This window comes from Colias eurytheme, chromosome 11 (genome assembly GCF_061535395.1).
Source record: "Colias eurytheme isolate Ceu_HAF_F1 chromosome 11, ilColEury1 Martin Lab GWU primary, whole genome shotgun sequence".
Taxonomy (NCBI): Eukaryota; Metazoa; Arthropoda; class Insecta; order Lepidoptera; family Pieridae; genus Colias; species Colias eurytheme.
Window position 1 is genome coordinate 4,384,788 of NC_142990.1, and position 17,852 is coordinate 4,402,639.

Here is a 17,852-nt window from a genome sequence, read left to right on the forward strand (position 1 = left end):
TTCGCTAATCTAGCGACTATGTTATTTCTTCGCCGGATTAAAAATTACTTTTAGTAATTTTAGTGCACTACATATTTAATTGTTGTACAATTCAACACATATTAATTTTCTTACTCTATATAAAATAAATAAATACCTAAATATTTCGGGACAATTTTCACACACGGCACAATCTGATCCCATACTAAGCTTTCGCTTGTGTTATATGAAAACCAGATGGCTGATAACCATACATATATAATTTTTAAATAAATACTTATACAGGGTGTCCCACTATTGGTATACTAAGCGCGAAGGGACTTTTAGTTTTGCATACACTGATCACGTAAAAAATACTTAAACAACAAAATTACGTCAAAAAATTTTTGCTAAATTTTTCCTGAAAATCCATGTTTTCTTCTCTAGCTTCGCACAGCCGGCATATACCGCTTCGCTAATGTGAGCATTTTGTCTATGAAAACATAATCTTAAACGATAGCTCACGTGCGGGTGGCAAAGTTGGGCGGGTTGCTTGTTATGGGTGTACACATACAGTTTTAAGAATTCATCTATTTGAAAAAAAAGAGCGTCTGGAATTTTATAAGTATTTTTTACGAACTCAGCGTATGCAAAACTATAACCTCCTTTGAGCTTAGTATACCAACAGTGGGACACCCTGTATAGATAATTAACACCCAGACACAGATATACTATAGATAAATATCCACAGATAAATATCTTCTCTATATACTAAAATTCTCGTGTCATAATGATAGTTGCCATCGTCCTCTAAAACGGCTGGACCTCATCCTCATGAAATTTTGTGTGGATGTTGGCTAGATCTGAGAATCAGCCAACATCTATGAAAATAGACCCCTAAGTGCTAAGAGAAAGGCAGAACAACCAACGTTTGCGGGAACAGCTAGTATGTATGTAGATATACATTTGATTCATAATGTAAGTTAAAAGTATATTAACCCATTGACCACCGAGCGGCCCGATCGGGCCGAGACACAATAAGATTTTCTATTGTGTCTGTGATCCGAGGACTGACGGATTAAACGTAAAGTAAAGAATAGTACCTAAACCTGTTTTTAAAAAAACGATTACATTATAACTCTACTAGCTGTGCCCCGCGGTTTTACCCGTATTGCTCCGCTCCGGTTGGTCTCAGCGTGATGATATAGAACAAAAGATGAAGAAATATTTTATTCAAACCGGACCAGTATTTCCTGAGATTAGCGCGTTCAAACAAACATACAACTCTTCAGCTTTATAATTAGTAGGTATCTTTTCCTGTTTATTTTCCGCCTAATATCTCTAAACACAAAAATCGTATCATACAAAAATATAAAATTCTTACAAATAGTTCATAGTTATCATTAAATTCAACACGACGCGACGCCGGTCATGCATTTAGACGACATGTGCCCCGCTGTTTCATCCGCATTAATTTGATTAAAATAAACTATTAGGTTAGTACATATTGATATTATCTTACTTTATACGCCCAACGCAGCGCATTCAATAAGTAGGGTGTCGCTCCTATAGGTGATATTAAAATTTAGATAGAGCTTATAAAGCCTTCCTCGACAAATGCATTGATGCTATTAATAAAAGCCTTAAACTATTTGATGTTTGAATAAAATTAACGTTTACGGTAAAGAATGTTTGTTTTGTATCGATACGCGTTTTATAAATAAAGCAAATTAGAGACACAAATACTATAAAAATAACTTTATTACTAACTATCCTACAAGTAAAAGCTCTAAAAAGTTAACAAGCAAAGCAATAAAGGGAACGAATTAACGTAATCAATGTAATATGAACGTAAAACTGTAAAGTTTCACAACATAGTATAAAACTAAAAGTCGTTTTTGTTTTCTCTGTCCCTATGTCCCGAAGTATGCTTAAATCTTTAAAACTACGCAACGGATTTTGGTGCGGTTTTTTTTTAATAAATAGAGTGATTCAAGAGGAAGCTTTTAGTATATAACTTATTATATAACTTATACAAAGCGGGTGAAGCCGCGGCCGGAAAGCTAGTGATATAATAAAATTATATCGATGTGCGATTCCATTAAGTAAATGGTGATGCAGGATATCACAAAAACTACGCCTCAACGCTGTAGTAACAGTAATTTTATGTTACAGGTGCAAATTATAAATTTCTTAACGAACATCAAAAGAGCAAATCCGTACGCAAAAACTATGTGTTGCAAACTATCACATCTATTACAGGAATTCTATAATCTTATCTCATAAAGATCTACAAAAATTTTATGGACTGTAACGCAAAATAATGAGGATTTTTGTAAATTAAGAAGGCACTATTACACAATGTAAGGCCATCTCGCGCTTTATTAGAATTTGAAATTAGACACATCCATAATAAATTAATTAACCTTCTGTTACCGCCATAATTTAAAAAACACGTATTAAAAAAATGTTATATTATAAAATACTTACACATACATTATACGTACATACTAAATTTGAAAATAAAATTGAAAGATAGCTGTACTTTATCAATGAACAATTCAATTCTTTCGGTTGGTCATACCAAAAGAAAAAATTGAAATCTTTCGTAAATGTAGAGTTGTATGTAGAGAAACATTCAAGAATGGTTTGATTTTCAGATTATATTTTAATAATGGGTCATAGCTTAGAGTATGGCCATAGTAATTAGTATTTCACATAATTTGTTTATTTATCCTCTTACCCTACCACAATAAGGAATCATTCTCGTATAGAGATATATTTCATTACCTACTACAGAAAGTATTTTATTTTTATGTAATTCAAAACACTGTTTTTGAAATAAAAAATGTGTGAGATTTTATAAATAACTTATCACCCGTTTCCTCCTATTAGTACGTAACCTTCAAGAATGTTTAATAGTTTGTACTATGCCATTCAGTTATTCTCGCTATGCATTTGATATGAAATTATGCATTTAACTAATTTCAGCTATGAGACAATAATGTTTTTATGTTTGAGTTCATAAAGTTAAAAATATGTGAACCCTTAAGCTTTGCAATCTATTTGTTCCTCATTCTTACCTCACCCACAAGATAACAAAAGTACAAACAATAATGACATCTTATCATGGCCTGATTAAAACCGTCTCAACGTAGTTCGCATGGTATTATTGTTAACTAACCACCATTCAATTGATAATGTGTAATGAGAGAACGGTGAAGACAAAGCAAAGCGACCTTGTAGTAAGAGGACGATCTAAGATGCGCTCTCGACGCCCCACCGATTTATGATGAGAATTTCTTATAAAACCCACGATTAATTATCAAAGGTATGTCAGTCACAGTTTCACGTGCAACACAAAAAATGTTTGCTAAAGTGAGTTTCATAGACCAAAAATAAAAATTTGTTTAAAATAAATGCTAATTTAATTCATTTTTCAGATTATCGTGATAGGTGCTGTCATAGCCGCGGCACAAGCTGGTCTTTTAGGACATGGCCGTGGAGGTTATGCTCAACAAGGCGTCTCACCTTACGCTGGTCCGTATGGAGCAGCTGGATATAACCTGTACAGTGCGCCATTTGGACATCCTGGTGGCCTAGCATCTGCAGGTCCTTTGGCACATGCTTCAACATTCCCACAAGCCGGCCTCCATGCCAATCTTCTAGGCCATGGTGCACCTCTGGCTGCACCAATAGGTCATAACTTCGATTTTGGCCGTAACATACATGCATACCCTTCTCAATTAGGTCAGGCAGCTCCTGTAGCTCACGCAATATCTAAAGTTGATAGAACAGATGTTTTCCAATCTAGTCGTGTCGGACATGTTAATCCCTTTGCTCATGCACAAGCCAGCCCTCAAGCGCAAGCAGGTCTGATAGGCCATGGTTCTCCCTTGGCCCATGCAGCAGCCTTGAATAACGCAGCTGCCGGTCATGCTCACTCAAGACCTCTTGGCCATGCTGGCTCTTTTGGATCCGCTGTTTCCCACGTGGATAGAACTGATATTATTCAAAGAGCTCCTGTTGCTCATGCGGGTCCCTTAGCTCACCCTGGTTCTTTCGCCAACGCTGGTTCTTTTGCCAATTCTGGATATATAGCCCATGGTGGTCCGTTAGGTCACGCAGGTCCTTTTGCCCACGCTGGTCCTTATGTTCACGCTGGTCCTTATGCCCACTCTGGTCCTTATGCCCACGCTGGTCTTTTATCTCACTCTGGACCTGCTGCCTACGCTGGTCCTGTAGCCCACGCTGGTCCTTTAGCGCATGCTGGTCCTTTAGCGCATGCTGGTCCTCTAGCGCATGCTGGTCCATTAGCGCAAGCTGGTCCTGTAGCCCATCCTGCTCCTTTAGCTCACCCTGCTCCTTTAGCCCACGCTGGTCCCTTATCCCATAACGTACACTCATCTTTAAATCAAATTGCTCCTCTGAGTCATGCTCACGGAAATCTCGGAACTTATGGATACGCCAGCCAATACGCCAGAGCTCAAGATTACTTCGTAAGTATAAACATAAATACAGTATTAGGTATATACATAGTATAATAATCATTGGATATATTTTCGTAAAAAATCCTCTGCTCCTTTTTATTCACCGACAAAAATTCTTTATATTTATTAATTAGAAATAACTTTTCAGTCATACCCGAAGTACGAGTACACGTACTCCGTTGAAGACCCTCACACTGGAGATCACAAGGCGCAACACGAAAGCCGGGACGGTGATGTTGTGAAGGGGGAATACTCGCTGCTGCAAGCTGATGGCTCCTACAGAAAAGTATCTTACGCCGCTGACGACCACCATGGGTAAATTTTTAAACATATATAAAAAAAATCAACTGATAAATGACTATTTGTCCCATTAACATCATTATACCAAAAATGAAAATCAATTTGAACAGGAAACCTATCTTCTATCGCGGAATTTATATTCCATACAAATTTTCCTTGTTTGTCGACCCCGTACTGCAGTAACCTAATTCATACATAAGTTTATAAACTCAATAATGTTGCTCGATATTCTAGAAGAAGCTTCAATGTATAGTAAAATATAATGCACTTGCAAACCATGTGGTGGTCAAACCTGTTTGCGTATCATATGAGTAACGACCTCACACGACCTCTGAAGTTGTAGTATGTTGATAAACAAGTGTATCCTAAACCCGTTACGAACCAGTTTCATTTATTTTATTAATACTTATAGTTAATGAAATCATGTCATTGTTACAGTTTCAATGCAGTCGTGCACAACTCAGGACCAAGCCATCATGTGTACTCTTCGCAACACCACCATTAAAGATCAAATCTGATTAGCTAATGAAATGTTATGCCGTATTGTTTTCGCTGTGATTACTAAAACTGAATGTACAAATATAAGACTATAAAGTTATTAAAATAATACTTGCGTTGTTATTCCCGAAATCCATATCTGATCACTGATAAAAGAATGTTGCATGCAGTTATAAAATATCTTATTTAAAATTAAATATAATTAGTCATATTTGCACAAGGTATATGATATATTATAGTCTATGTGATATATTTAGTTGGTATAATTGCTCTACGTAAGATCGTGTCCGAGTTATGCTGGTCGGGTTTGTATACGCAACATTACTCCGGTAGCGCTTTGGATAATGTATAATTGAAACACTTTCGTCACTGCATTTTTGCATTTAATTTTAATATCTTTTCATAACCTACACCACTACTTTCTCAATTTTTATGACCATCATATAACTTTGCAAATCTTTTCAGACGGAATTGTCTCTATCAATACAATTCCAGATAAATAAAATGTGTCCTTATTTTTTTTTTCACAAATTATTATAGCATATAACATCTATATTTTCTGAATATATCACAATTTAGTTAAGTTTTCCAAAAATGTTACGAAATTCAAAAACCATATGGAATATATTTAAATCTGGAATAATCTTAATTGCGTTTAATATGTTGTAAAAGTAAGTACTTACACAAAAATACGTATCGTAATTATAGCGTAGAGAAATTGCGTGCAATAAAATCACTTAAAACGCCCATGCCCTAGAGATAAATATCTAATTTAACTGTTCAACAGTGTCACAACTCACGAGCTTGTTAAATAACTCCAAGGAATCACAGTCAAACTAATTACTGACATATTTATTCCGAAATCAACGAATCATTGTAGTTCTCGAATCCAGATTAAATTTCATTAACGTAAGTAATAATAATACATCAATAAACAAGATATGTTAAATGAATATAATAATGATACATGTAGGTACACCGGAAACCATTTAGAAAACGGATTTTCGCTATATTGTTACTATATGCGTATTGATGTGTGGTTTTGCTATTGTTCTTTCGTCTAGGATTACAAATTTTCTCTAGTTGTAAAAGTCTTCGAGAAATTTAAGGTATCTTTGTCCAAGTATTTGTTTGTTGACGTGTGTTTAACATGGCAACATAGCAAAATAGAGTAAATAAATGAAATAACGTAAGTAAATAAATAAAAATAGGTAATTTAAACTGTGATAATGATGATCATACAATTTTCGCCTGTACGATCTCTATAGGTGTATAATTACGATCTCAATTTACAAATTTAGATGCATAATTTAACTTTATTTACATGCTTATTAAGTAGTTCGTTTTCTATCAGATTTATGTCCACACATACCATTCACTCAGAAAAACATTAGAGTAGATGTCGACACAGGGTTACTGAGTCAAGGCGTGTCTAAACAATGGTTTTTTCATTATTTCAATAAGTTCATTACACAATTAGTTATATCGACCCTTATGATCGCATTACGAAGGTAGTTAGGAAACCAAATACCTGACAATTTTAGATAAGTGACCCCCATGTGGTTTATAAAGTGCACACGATATTCAGTTTTGTAACGCATAATGCAATAATGAGATCGATTTTACTGCTTCGTATCAGTGGGTTGACGCCTTTAATTGGTTGCTAATTTTTGGATAGCCTTGAAGTAATATTTGACCCACTGACAATGTTTTTATCGGGAGAATGTTATCTATCACTCTATGTCCGTAATATTCGGACAATGATTCGGACAATGTTAAACAGATTAAGGATCATTATACATTACACAATCGTGTATTTTTGAATTGTTTTATTATTTTCTAATGTGCATACCTAGTATCTAATATCCATGAAATATAAGATTTTTTTGTACCGAAAACAAAATTTAATTTATTTCGATTACGTTACATAGCACACTTTATCTGCAATAATTATCGACATAATTTACGTATTTGTCAAAATTATGAACAATTTGCGATTACGCAAAACTTACCACACTATTTCAGGACATTTTTTCGATGTAACGACATTTGTATGGATTATTTAGATAAGCCAATTTCTTTGAAATGTAACCTTTATATTTTTAAATGTCATATATATCGAAATATTAAACTGTTTTGAATTAAAAAATATTCTTTATCACTAATGCGTGTACATTTTCCCGGTAAAAACATTTTTAGTGATATTACTTCCATTTAAATCAGAATGCTATTTGATTTAACTGAAACCATAAATACATGAGCTGGCTGTTCAAATCATAATATATCAAAGCTCGAATGTCAAATAACAGAGCTTGTGGTTCGTACACATAGTCGTGGCTGCAGGGCGCAAATGACAAGATTGAGGAAGGAGGCCTATTATCGAAGGCGCGAAACGTATGACCTCGCTATGTCAAACTTACGGAACTCACTGACCGTACACCCCACCACTAGGGCTGTCCAGTTGGTTTTGGATTTCATATAAAAGTCCAGGCAACCACGATAATGATATCAGTCACCTGCTCTGATTAATACAGCAAAATGTTCTCCAAAGTAAGCCTATAGAACTAACTTTAATCCTTTAAGTTATTTTTTGTTAAGGATTTCAAAAGGTGCAGGATCTAAATATTCTAATCCATTGTTTGTTTGACAGATTGTCACCATAAGTGCCGTGTTGGCAGCCGTCAACGCTGGCTTCCTTCCAGTGCACCATGGAGCCGTGTCCTCCCAAAGCATTGTACGCCACGACACCCCCGTACACTACGGAGCTTCGTACTATGCCGCCCCAGTGGTTCACGCCGCCCCCGTAGTTCATGCTCCTGTCGTACACGCTCCCATCGTCCATGCTGCCCCAGTACATGCTGAATACGTAAGTAAAACTAAGTATTGTATTTACACATTTATTGAAACCCTATTTTGCACACAGTCATTAAGGACTTCGTAACAGATTGTTACAAGAAAGCTTCTGAAGCTTTTAAAATATTTTGCATAATCAATAGAATATAAAAAGTCATACAAACGTGCAAACGTTCAAAAAAAATATATCACCTTATTTATTCATTTTGCAGTCTCACCCAAGATACGACTACTCTTACTCCGTCGCTGACCCTCACACCGGCGACCACAAGTCCCAGCACGAGAGCCGCGACGGTGGTGCTGTCCACGGATCCTACTCTCTGGTTGAACCCGACGGTTCCGTTCGCAAAGTTGACTACACCGCTGACGACCATCATGGGTAAGATAATCATATAAATCATGCCTAAAACCTAAATAAATCTTACACTTCTTATAATTTTGTAAATTTGCCTCAAAATAAAATCTTAGAATCTGAAACAGGAATTATTCTAATTAATAACAATCCGATCAAGATAGCGCCATAGATTCAACTTTACCACGCATATCTGCTTACATAAATAACTAATTAGCATTGTCATAATATAATGTGAAATGCAACATCAATTATGATTTAATCAAACAATACTTAACAATTGCTACTAAATAACTATCGTTGATTTAATGCAGCTCCTCAAACGTATTTCTTAACCATTTTACCACCTTTTTAATATAATAGCGCTGCAAAGTTACATGCTTATTATTACTCCATAAGAACTCTAATTTAATGTAGCTGATCCCCTGAAACTTATGTCATATTTACCTTACCTCATTAACTAATATCATATTAACGATTGATTGTACTTGCAGTTTCAACGCTGTGGTCCACAAGACCCCCGGCCACCACCCCGCCCCGGTAGTCCACGCCGTCCACGCCGTCCACGCTGCCCCCGTGGTCCACGCTGCCCCCATCCACGTCGCTCCCCTCGCTCATGGCCATCATGGTCTCCACTACTAAACGAATAAACTAGGTTGTGATCGCGTTGAATGAATGAGTTGTGATATTTATGTGTATAGAACTTCTGTGTGAATACTCTTGTAAATAAATATACAATTTACTGATCAGTATTTATTTGTTTTATTATGAAATCTATATATAATTCACTAATCTTCATAAGATCCATAACACGAATTTTTCCTTCTTATTAAGCGTAGGTTATTTCACATTAATATTCAAGTATTACCCTTGGAACATTGCGATAGTTAATAGCCCAAAAAGTGATTATTAATATAGTAATTACCTACCAGACACGCGTGCTCGCGTGCTCCATTCTTTGGACTTTACATTTTTTACAATATAATTAAACATTCAACTTATCCTTGCGTAAAGGTTCTTATTATATTCTAAATCGATAAATTTAAGATATGAGCAACGGTACTTACCTCGGGACCGACCTTGTCTGCTCTTGGTATACGCGTATAATTTTTGATCGTACCACAAATTCATAACATAGAACGTACTTATTTCGACACTTGTACGACAGTAATTTCTCGACACATAAAGGCCAATTTAAACGCAATTATTATACAAGATACAAGTATGCGTCCCCCGGTCGCACAAACATGTGTCCCATTATGTGCAAAATTGTCAAGAAACAAATTGCTACCAATTTCCTACAGCAGGTGCAGGTTATGTTTTGCAATATTTTATGTCATTATTGGTGGAATTAAAAGACAATTCAAATGGATATATGCTGTTTTTCTATACATCTATAAGTACAAATATTATAAAGAGGAAAGGTTTGATTTTTTGTTTGTTTGTTTGTTTGTATGAATTGAATAGGCTCCGAAACTACTTGGCAGATTTGAAAAATTCTTTCACTGTTGGAAAGCTACATCATTTCTGAGTGACATAGGCTAGGTTTTATCCCGTAAATCCCACGGGAACGGGAACTATGCGGGTTTTTTTTGAAAACGCGGGCGAAGCCGCAGGCGGAAAGCTAGTTTATTCATAAAACATCATTATCAAATAAAATGTTATTATTGCATACAAAATGACACCACTAATGTAATTGTTTTGTTAAATTAATGTCAAAAGTCAATACTACAATAATTTATAATGTATGTTAAGAAATCTGAAATTATAGTATGTTGTTAATTGTTATGAACGTACTATCGTATTATGTCAATCGTTCATCAATATATCGGTTAAATTACAAGCTATTGTCTCTTAACAAATCATAATTGCTTCTATAGAGCTTTAGAAGAGTTTTCAAGTTTAAAGTTTAATCAAGATTATAAAAGCCTTGAAAAAACTTACTATTGCACTACCTCAATACCGAACATAAAGCTACATTTTCACTGAACTGGTTTTTATGTTCGTACTTAGCTCCCAGAAAAATGCGACATGGCACTTTTTTAATTTTATTTTTATACCTTATATTTGCGAAATTTACATTAAAGTATAACTGTTCAAATAGATGACAAAGACACACTCTGAATTGTTTCTACATTCGTGATATTTTTCATCACCGGATAAAGCTGTAGTGATGTAGATACCTATAGACTAGAGTAGATAATTTTTGAAACAAAAAAAAATCGCAGTCGGATGAAACCCATTAGAAAAGGAGGGGAATATGATGAAAATTAAAGGAAAAATAAATTACGGTCAATCCGAGTTCGGGAAAAGGGAGGGGGGAGCTTTTAAGAGAAAAAATTGGTTTCTCTTGATTTCCGACAAAACTACAAGTCCTACGGAAAAAAGTTCAATGGCAAAGTTGTAGATAATAAAAAGATCTACAACTTTTGTATTGACAATTTTTTCTCATAACCTCAAAATTTAGGTGAAAAATTCAAAAAACCAAGTTTTTGGTTTTTTATTTTTATCTACTTCAAAATTTATTTTTTTTCTACGACATTTGGTAGAAACTTGCTTTATTATGTCCCAAATACACTGTAATTTATTTGATTGAAAATATTTATTTTTTCGCCTTATTTTGAATTAATACCAAAAAAACAACCTAATTTTCAATCGAAAAGTCACCCGTCAAATTATCAACTTTTTTCAAAAACTTGGGGTGCCTTTTATTCATTGAAATCTCTTCTTTCATATGGTGTAAAAAAAAATAAACATTACCATAGTAAATGTTCTCAGAAAATGCATACAAACAGTGTGAAAATGAGCTTTTACTAAATCAGGCACACTTCTCAAACTACCTGAAATGTTTTTATCGACATCATTTTGCTTTTGAATATGCTGTAAAATATTATACTTAGAACAGATAATTTTTTTTCTTTTGAAATATTACCGAAAAGCCGATACAAGAGAAGATATAGAGTTCGAGAAGTGTGCCTGATTTAGTAAAAGCTAATTATGACACTGTTTGTAAGCATTTCCTGAGAACATTTACTATGGTAAGGTTTATTTTTTTTACACCATATAAAAGTAGAGATTTTGATGAATAAAAGGCTCCCAAAGTTTTTGAAAAAAACTGATATTTTGACGGGTGACTTTTCGATTGAAAATTAGGTTGTTTTTTTGGTATTAATTCAAAATAAGGCGAAAAAATAAATATTTTCAATCAAATAAATTACAGTGTATTTGGGACATAATAAAGCAAGTTTCTACCAAATGTCGTAGAAAAAAAATAAATTTTGAAGTAGTTAAAAATAAAAAAACCAAAAACTTGGTTTTTTGAATTTTTCACCTAAATTTTGAGGTTATGTGAAAAAATTGTCAATACAAAAGTTGTAGATTTTTTTATTACCTACAACTTTGCCATTGAACTTTTTTCCGTAGGACTTGTAGTTTTGTCGGAAATCGAGAGAAACCATTTTTTTCTCTTAAAAGCTCCCCCCTCCCACTTCCCGAACTCGGATTGACCGTAATTTATTTTTCCTTTAATTTTCATCATATTCCCCTCCTTTTCTAATGGGTTTCATCCGACTGCGATTTTTTTGCACTTTTTATTATTTTTAAAGGGATCTACCCCAGTGTACTAATATGCATGTAAATTAAAAAATGGATTCGGATTTTGCACGCTCATCTAGTTTCTAATGACGACCTTTTGATCGAAGACGGCCGCGGCCAAAACTACCTTGTCGTTAGATATGTTATTTTTTTCATACTTTTTTATGTTTATTAATCCAGTAATTAAACGACAACATAATAATCATATATATTTATAACATAATAAATACGTCATAATAACAAAATTGCGTTAACATTTTACATAAACGTCATGACTTAATTTAAGTGATGTGTAAACAACATCATCGAGGTAAGTAATAGACACACCGAATGTATACGGTCCCTTGCGTCCCATGATACTATGTAATTTCAATTGTTTAGTATATTCGCGCTCATAACACGCTTTTTCGAGGTTCGTTATGGCATAAGTGTTATTAACATTGTTGCTGGTTCACATGAGATTTTACTATGTATAACAACCAATTTACCTTTGTGTAACACAAAATGTACAGTTGTAATATATGTCAAAAAATATATAAAAAGTATTTGATATTTTTTTCATATCATCTGAAATTTGAATTTATCATACAAAGTTGGCAGAAGAGATTTAAGACTTTAACGGATTTTGAATGCGATTTATTCATTATATTATATTTTATCCCTAGGTACGTTTCGGACACCTAACAACGAATGTGGTTAAATAAAAGGATAATAAATAATTAATCGCGTTTAAAATCCGTTCAAGTCTTTAGTTTGTTAATGTATCATTCTGGTTTAAAATCAAACTGCACAAAAATTAAAATTGATGAATTTCGTCTATAAACTATAAAAATTGGTAATACAGTTGATAACATTACTAAGAGTACATAATATAGACAAAGTTTTTACATACTTTTGCACTGAGCTGATTTCATAATTATTGTATTGTCCGTATTGTTAAATGGCTTAAGTATTTCATATTGGTTCCCATAATCGTACTCACATGGAAATTCTGTCATAATATCTGTAAACTAATTTAAGTACTAAGTACATGCCTAGGATGTTATAAAGGTATTTTCTCTCTTTCAATATAAAAGCAATAACTAAGAGATTATGATTTAATTATTTAAATAATGGATGCGATACTGTTTATCATTAAAAAAAAAGAAAACATAGGTCCTACTAATATGCTTCCATTATACGCAAGTAGGTATGTAATGACAAGTAATAAGTATATGGACCAATATATCCTAATAAAACTAATATAGCAAAAAACGGAACATCACTTTTCAATAACTATCTATATTTTATCTTCGCACTTCACAGGATTAGGGTGTGAAAACGTGATAATAGTTCAATTAGTGCTATTACCAACACGTTACGATATTCTTATAAACAAACTCTGAGAAATTAATCAATAGATTTTTGCTCCAATAATTCCCACAATTATAACTTGTATATAAGCTAATAAAGTTAGCTAATTCCGTCACTCATGTCCCCGATCTCATAGGATTGGAAATTACGACGGTGTAGTTTAATTTTATTAGTACAAAATACAAAATGTATAAGGTAAGTGAAATTTCATCACATGATATCATCCGAAAATTAACAAGAGTTAACTGTCAAACACATCGACCTGAAGAACTATTTCATACCTATCATATACCTACTTTTATTTCAGTTACTAGCATTCTGTGCAATCCTGTCAGCATGTGACGCGCTGTTTCCTCTTCATCATCATCACCCACATCATCACATCCCACCAGCGATATCCCACCAAGAGATAGTGAAGCATGACGGACCTCATCACCCGATACCAATTCATCATCCCATACCAATCCATCACCCGATTCCCGTTCATCATCACATACCTCATCATATTCCACATGTGCCACATCAAATTCATCATGATCATTACGTAAGTTTAAACCTCTTTATTGTTCGAAAAATATTAAACGTTATTTAATTAACTTCTGTATAAGTGTTAACATTTTCTGTCATGTATTATTAAGATCAAAGTCAACAATTACCTAGGTTTGATAATGATTGCTGTGAATAGAATCTTTTAAATGATATAGTATCTATTACAACTCAGTTTTAAATGTACATATTCATTCATTGAATGTGAAACTTGGAATAATATAATCTATACTAATATTATAAAGAGGAAAAGTTTGTAAGTATGTATGTATGTATGTATGTATGGTTTTCACGCAAAAACTACTGGACCGATTTCAAAAATTCTTTCACCATTAGAAAGCTGCATCTTTACTGAGCAACATAGGCTATATTGCATTTTCAAAAAAATTAGAGATCCTTACCAAAAATGCAATAATGTAACCCAAGGTGTAAAAAAATCCTCAATAAAACTTCTGTCATCGCGTACGCTGCGGAATCTATTGAAGATAGAACAAAAAAATGTTCTACGGTATTATAGAATGGATCAATCTACAAGAAAGTCCGCGATACCATATGTCCATCTTCAGTAGTTATGTTACTACAACAACTTTTTTACGTTTTCAAAGTAAATAGAAGTGCCGACAGTAATCAAACCATGTTATCCATACACATATATTAATCCTTATCCCATTAAATGATGTTTTATTATAGACTGTTTCAATACCAGCAAAATACTTTTTAAACGAAAAGAATTGGATATTCCATTCAAAAGATATAACGAATTTTTAAAAGTGTCAATCTACAGAAAATAGTAGGTATACTGTTCGAGCAGGCCGTAGTGCGGGGGTCACGGAGGAATTCTACCAATATGCGTCTTGACGGAACACAGTGGGGTTTTGGTCGGTAGGAATCCGACATAACCCACGGGCCCCTCCCCCGGAGGCCGTGGGTATCTATGAAAGATTTCCCCACTTAAACAAAAAAAAAAGGCCGTAGTGCGGGACGGGGTAAAGGAGATTTTCATGTGATTAAAAATTAAACCTATAGTCCGACCTATAGTAGACTTTTCACTGTAACGATATCGCTATCTATGCGGGTGAAACCGCAGGGCATTGCTAGTGTTAATATATTAATGTTAATGTTATGTTAATGTACATAATCAGCATTCAGCGTTTGTGAGAATTTTAACTCAAAATCAAATACTTCTTCATTCAACCATAGACTAAGCGTTACTTTAATTGAACCCAATTTTGCCAACTTTTATTCACATTAATTATAAAATTAGGTTTATACATAGGTATATTATGTTGTCTTAGGCCTTCCCAGAGTACAAGTTCGTATACTCTGTGCACGACCACCACACGGGAGATGTGAAGTCTCAGCATGAGTTCCGCCATGGGGACCTCGTCCAAGGAGGCTATGAGCTCGTGGAACCCGACGGCAGGACCAGGAAGGTGGAGTACAAAGCTGACGACCATACCGGGTAAGGCATAGCACATAATATTTATAAAGATTTTGTACTCATAAGAAGTCTAATAAATGCGAAGAGTAGGTATAAGTATATTCCTCTTAGTTTATAGTAGCACGTTGAATAATGGAAACAAATAAGATAATTGTAAAATAATTGTTCTTGTAATCGTTAATTATAAAAATACCCGTATTTATACTGTTATTACTAGTCTGCTATTAGTAAATATTTGTATGTTTTTGTTTCTCTAATTTGTTGCTTTGTCTACCCAAAAATATCTAAGAAATCTTTTATCCAGTAAAAACGCAAGCAAAGTCGCGGGCTGAAGTGAATGCATATCAAATCCTTCAAATCCTCCTTCGAAGGGCTTCGAATATTCTAAATGTACGAGAACAGTAAATTACATTGAGAAATATATTAGACGGTAACATGAACAAATGAGCCTTGTCGTCAACTCACCTCAACTGACGAGCCATATCGAATTTGTAATGAAATATTTCTTTGTTTAAAATAGGCAATAAATCAAGGATTAATCTTTAATCAATCCATACTAATATTATAAATGCGAAAGTAACTCTGTCTGTCTGTCTGTAACTCAATCACGCCTAAACTACTGAACCAATTAGCATGAAATTTGGTATGGAGATATTTTGATACCCGAGAAAGGACATAGGCTACTTTTTACCCCGGGACATAGGATAGGTTTTATCCCGGAAATCCCACGGGAACGGGAACTATGCGGGTTTTTCTTTGACTGCGCGGGCGATGCCGCGGGTGGAAAGCTAGTCGTTTATAAATATCAAGAGTAATGATTTCGATTTGTTGTGCTACATGGCACATGCTAATATCATATTGGCCATCGAATCTTAATAGGTAATCGAATGGAACTTTAACATAATAAATTTGATTTTAAATATGGATCTACTGATTCATATTTAAAATCTATTGTTTTTTAAATCCCTACATACTTGGGTATTTTATTCCATCTAAAATTTATTTCCTTCGAACACCTTTTTTCTCTTTCAACAAAAATTAATTTCACCACCATGTTACTTGTCAAACTTTTGTTTAATTTATTTTATATTATTTTTTCAGGTTTAATGCGGTTGTCCATCATTCATCACCTCATCACCATATCCATGTACAGCATCATTTATAAATTTTAATCATAAAGTATTACAATATCGCGAACACCTCTGAAATGAATTTTTTAATAAGTATGTAAAAGCAATCAAATGAGAATAAAATATAATTAGCGCTAAATGGTTTTTTCTTTTGTATGTAGGTACAAGAACTGGAGCAGTACCTATACATATTTCGTAGAGTAAGCAACAAATATACTCATTAGAATTTTAGAATCGTGAAAAGACATCCAATGAATAAATTTTATGAAGTTTTCAATCTTTATCAAATAGTCCCGTTCATAATACAAATGCATGGGCGTAGCCACGGTGGGGCAGGGTGGGGCGCTTGCCCCACCCTGGCTCTGACCTGGAAGGTACCTAACCAAATCTAAAAAACGTAATTATCTAGGTACTGACTACTGACTACAAAACTTAATATCCTTTAAAAAATTCTCACTCGAAAGTTGTCAATCGACACAAAAAAGTGCGATCTAAACAAAAAGCTTGAGCTTCTATGTTACATGATTATGACCACCTTTGAGACCTTTGGTGACAGAGAAAGTACTATAGTACTGTTACCCCATTAAATAAAGCTGTTTTTATTTAGCCAAATTCGCATTAAATTTCCGATTCAATTTTACTTTTGTAAGTGGTCAAGGGTCACTTACTGACCATAAAAGCACAAAATGCTAACAGATCCAGGTGGAGCTTAGCTCGCAATCTTAAATAAAAGTTTTTGGCCGATATCTCGGAAACTATCCACTTTAAAGCAAAAAATATTTAGAATTTTTTGTAGATAGTAAAATTTTACATCTTTTATACTTTGTAAACTTTTATGTAAAACTTTCCGTTTACGATTTATCGCCTATTTAATGAGCCGGTTAATCGTTTTTGGCAAGTAATTCTTTAAATATTGGATTAATCAATGAAATGCATATATCCATTTTTTTAAATTACTTTATTTGAAACTATTTTTCTAATGCTTTTTGAGTTATTTATCGTTTAATGTTGGATTACCGGGCGAAAAATAGAAAATTTCAAGGTATGTGTTTCGTATATTTCGAACGACTAAATAATATTGAGTAATTATTTTATATTTGGATGCAAGAATAAAATAAATGAAAATGAAAGGAAAATATTCAAAAAAATATATTAAAAATTTTTCTATACTTAAGTAAAAAAAAAAATCAAAAATTTTGCGGTTTCGGAAACGGCGAAAATCCACTTGCATTGGAAATTTGTTCTTCGTTTTCATTACATCCGTAAAAAACTTTTGGCCTGCCACGTCACCCGCCGAGCGGCGGCATTTCTACATTATACGTAGAACAACTCAAAAC

At 33.9% G+C, this 17,852-nt stretch overlaps 3 protein-coding genes across 3 annotated transcripts; all 3 read left to right on the top strand.

Moving 5' to 3' along the window:
- The first annotated feature begins 3,258 nt into the window (after nucleotides 1-3,258).
- Nucleotides 3,259-5,346, top strand: LOC149904501 (uncharacterized). Its single transcript, XM_090107469.1, has 4 exons — nucleotides 3,259-3,336; nucleotides 3,402-4,457; nucleotides 4,597-4,763; nucleotides 5,187-5,346. Exons 1-4 carry the CDS (start codon nucleotides 3,292-3,294, stop codon nucleotides 5,251-5,253), a joined length of 1,335 nt encoding a protein of 444 aa, XP_089963595.1. The 5' UTR covers nucleotides 3,259-3,291; the 3' UTR covers nucleotides 5,254-5,346.
- A 2,378-nt stretch (nucleotides 5,347-7,724) lies between these two features.
- LOC149904502 (uncharacterized) lies at nucleotides 7,725-9,203 on the top strand. The gene is made up of 4 exons (XM_090107493.1): nucleotides 7,725-7,796; nucleotides 7,897-8,112; nucleotides 8,312-8,478; nucleotides 8,946-9,203. Exons 1-4 carry the CDS (start codon nucleotides 7,785-7,787, stop codon nucleotides 9,091-9,093), a joined length of 543 nt encoding a protein of 180 aa, XP_089963619.1. The 5' UTR covers nucleotides 7,725-7,784; the 3' UTR covers nucleotides 9,094-9,203.
- A 4,242-nt stretch (nucleotides 9,204-13,445) lies between these two features.
- On the top strand, nucleotides 13,446-16,654 carry LOC149904503 (uncharacterized). The gene is made up of 4 exons (XM_090107497.1): nucleotides 13,446-13,593; nucleotides 13,706-13,942; nucleotides 15,240-15,406; nucleotides 16,487-16,654. The coding sequence occupies exons 1-4, from the start codon at nucleotides 13,585-13,587 to the stop codon at nucleotides 16,548-16,550; spliced, it is 477 nt and encodes a 158-aa protein (XP_089963623.1). The 5' UTR covers nucleotides 13,446-13,584; the 3' UTR covers nucleotides 16,551-16,654.
- Nucleotides 16,655-17,852: the final 1,198 nt, after the last annotated feature.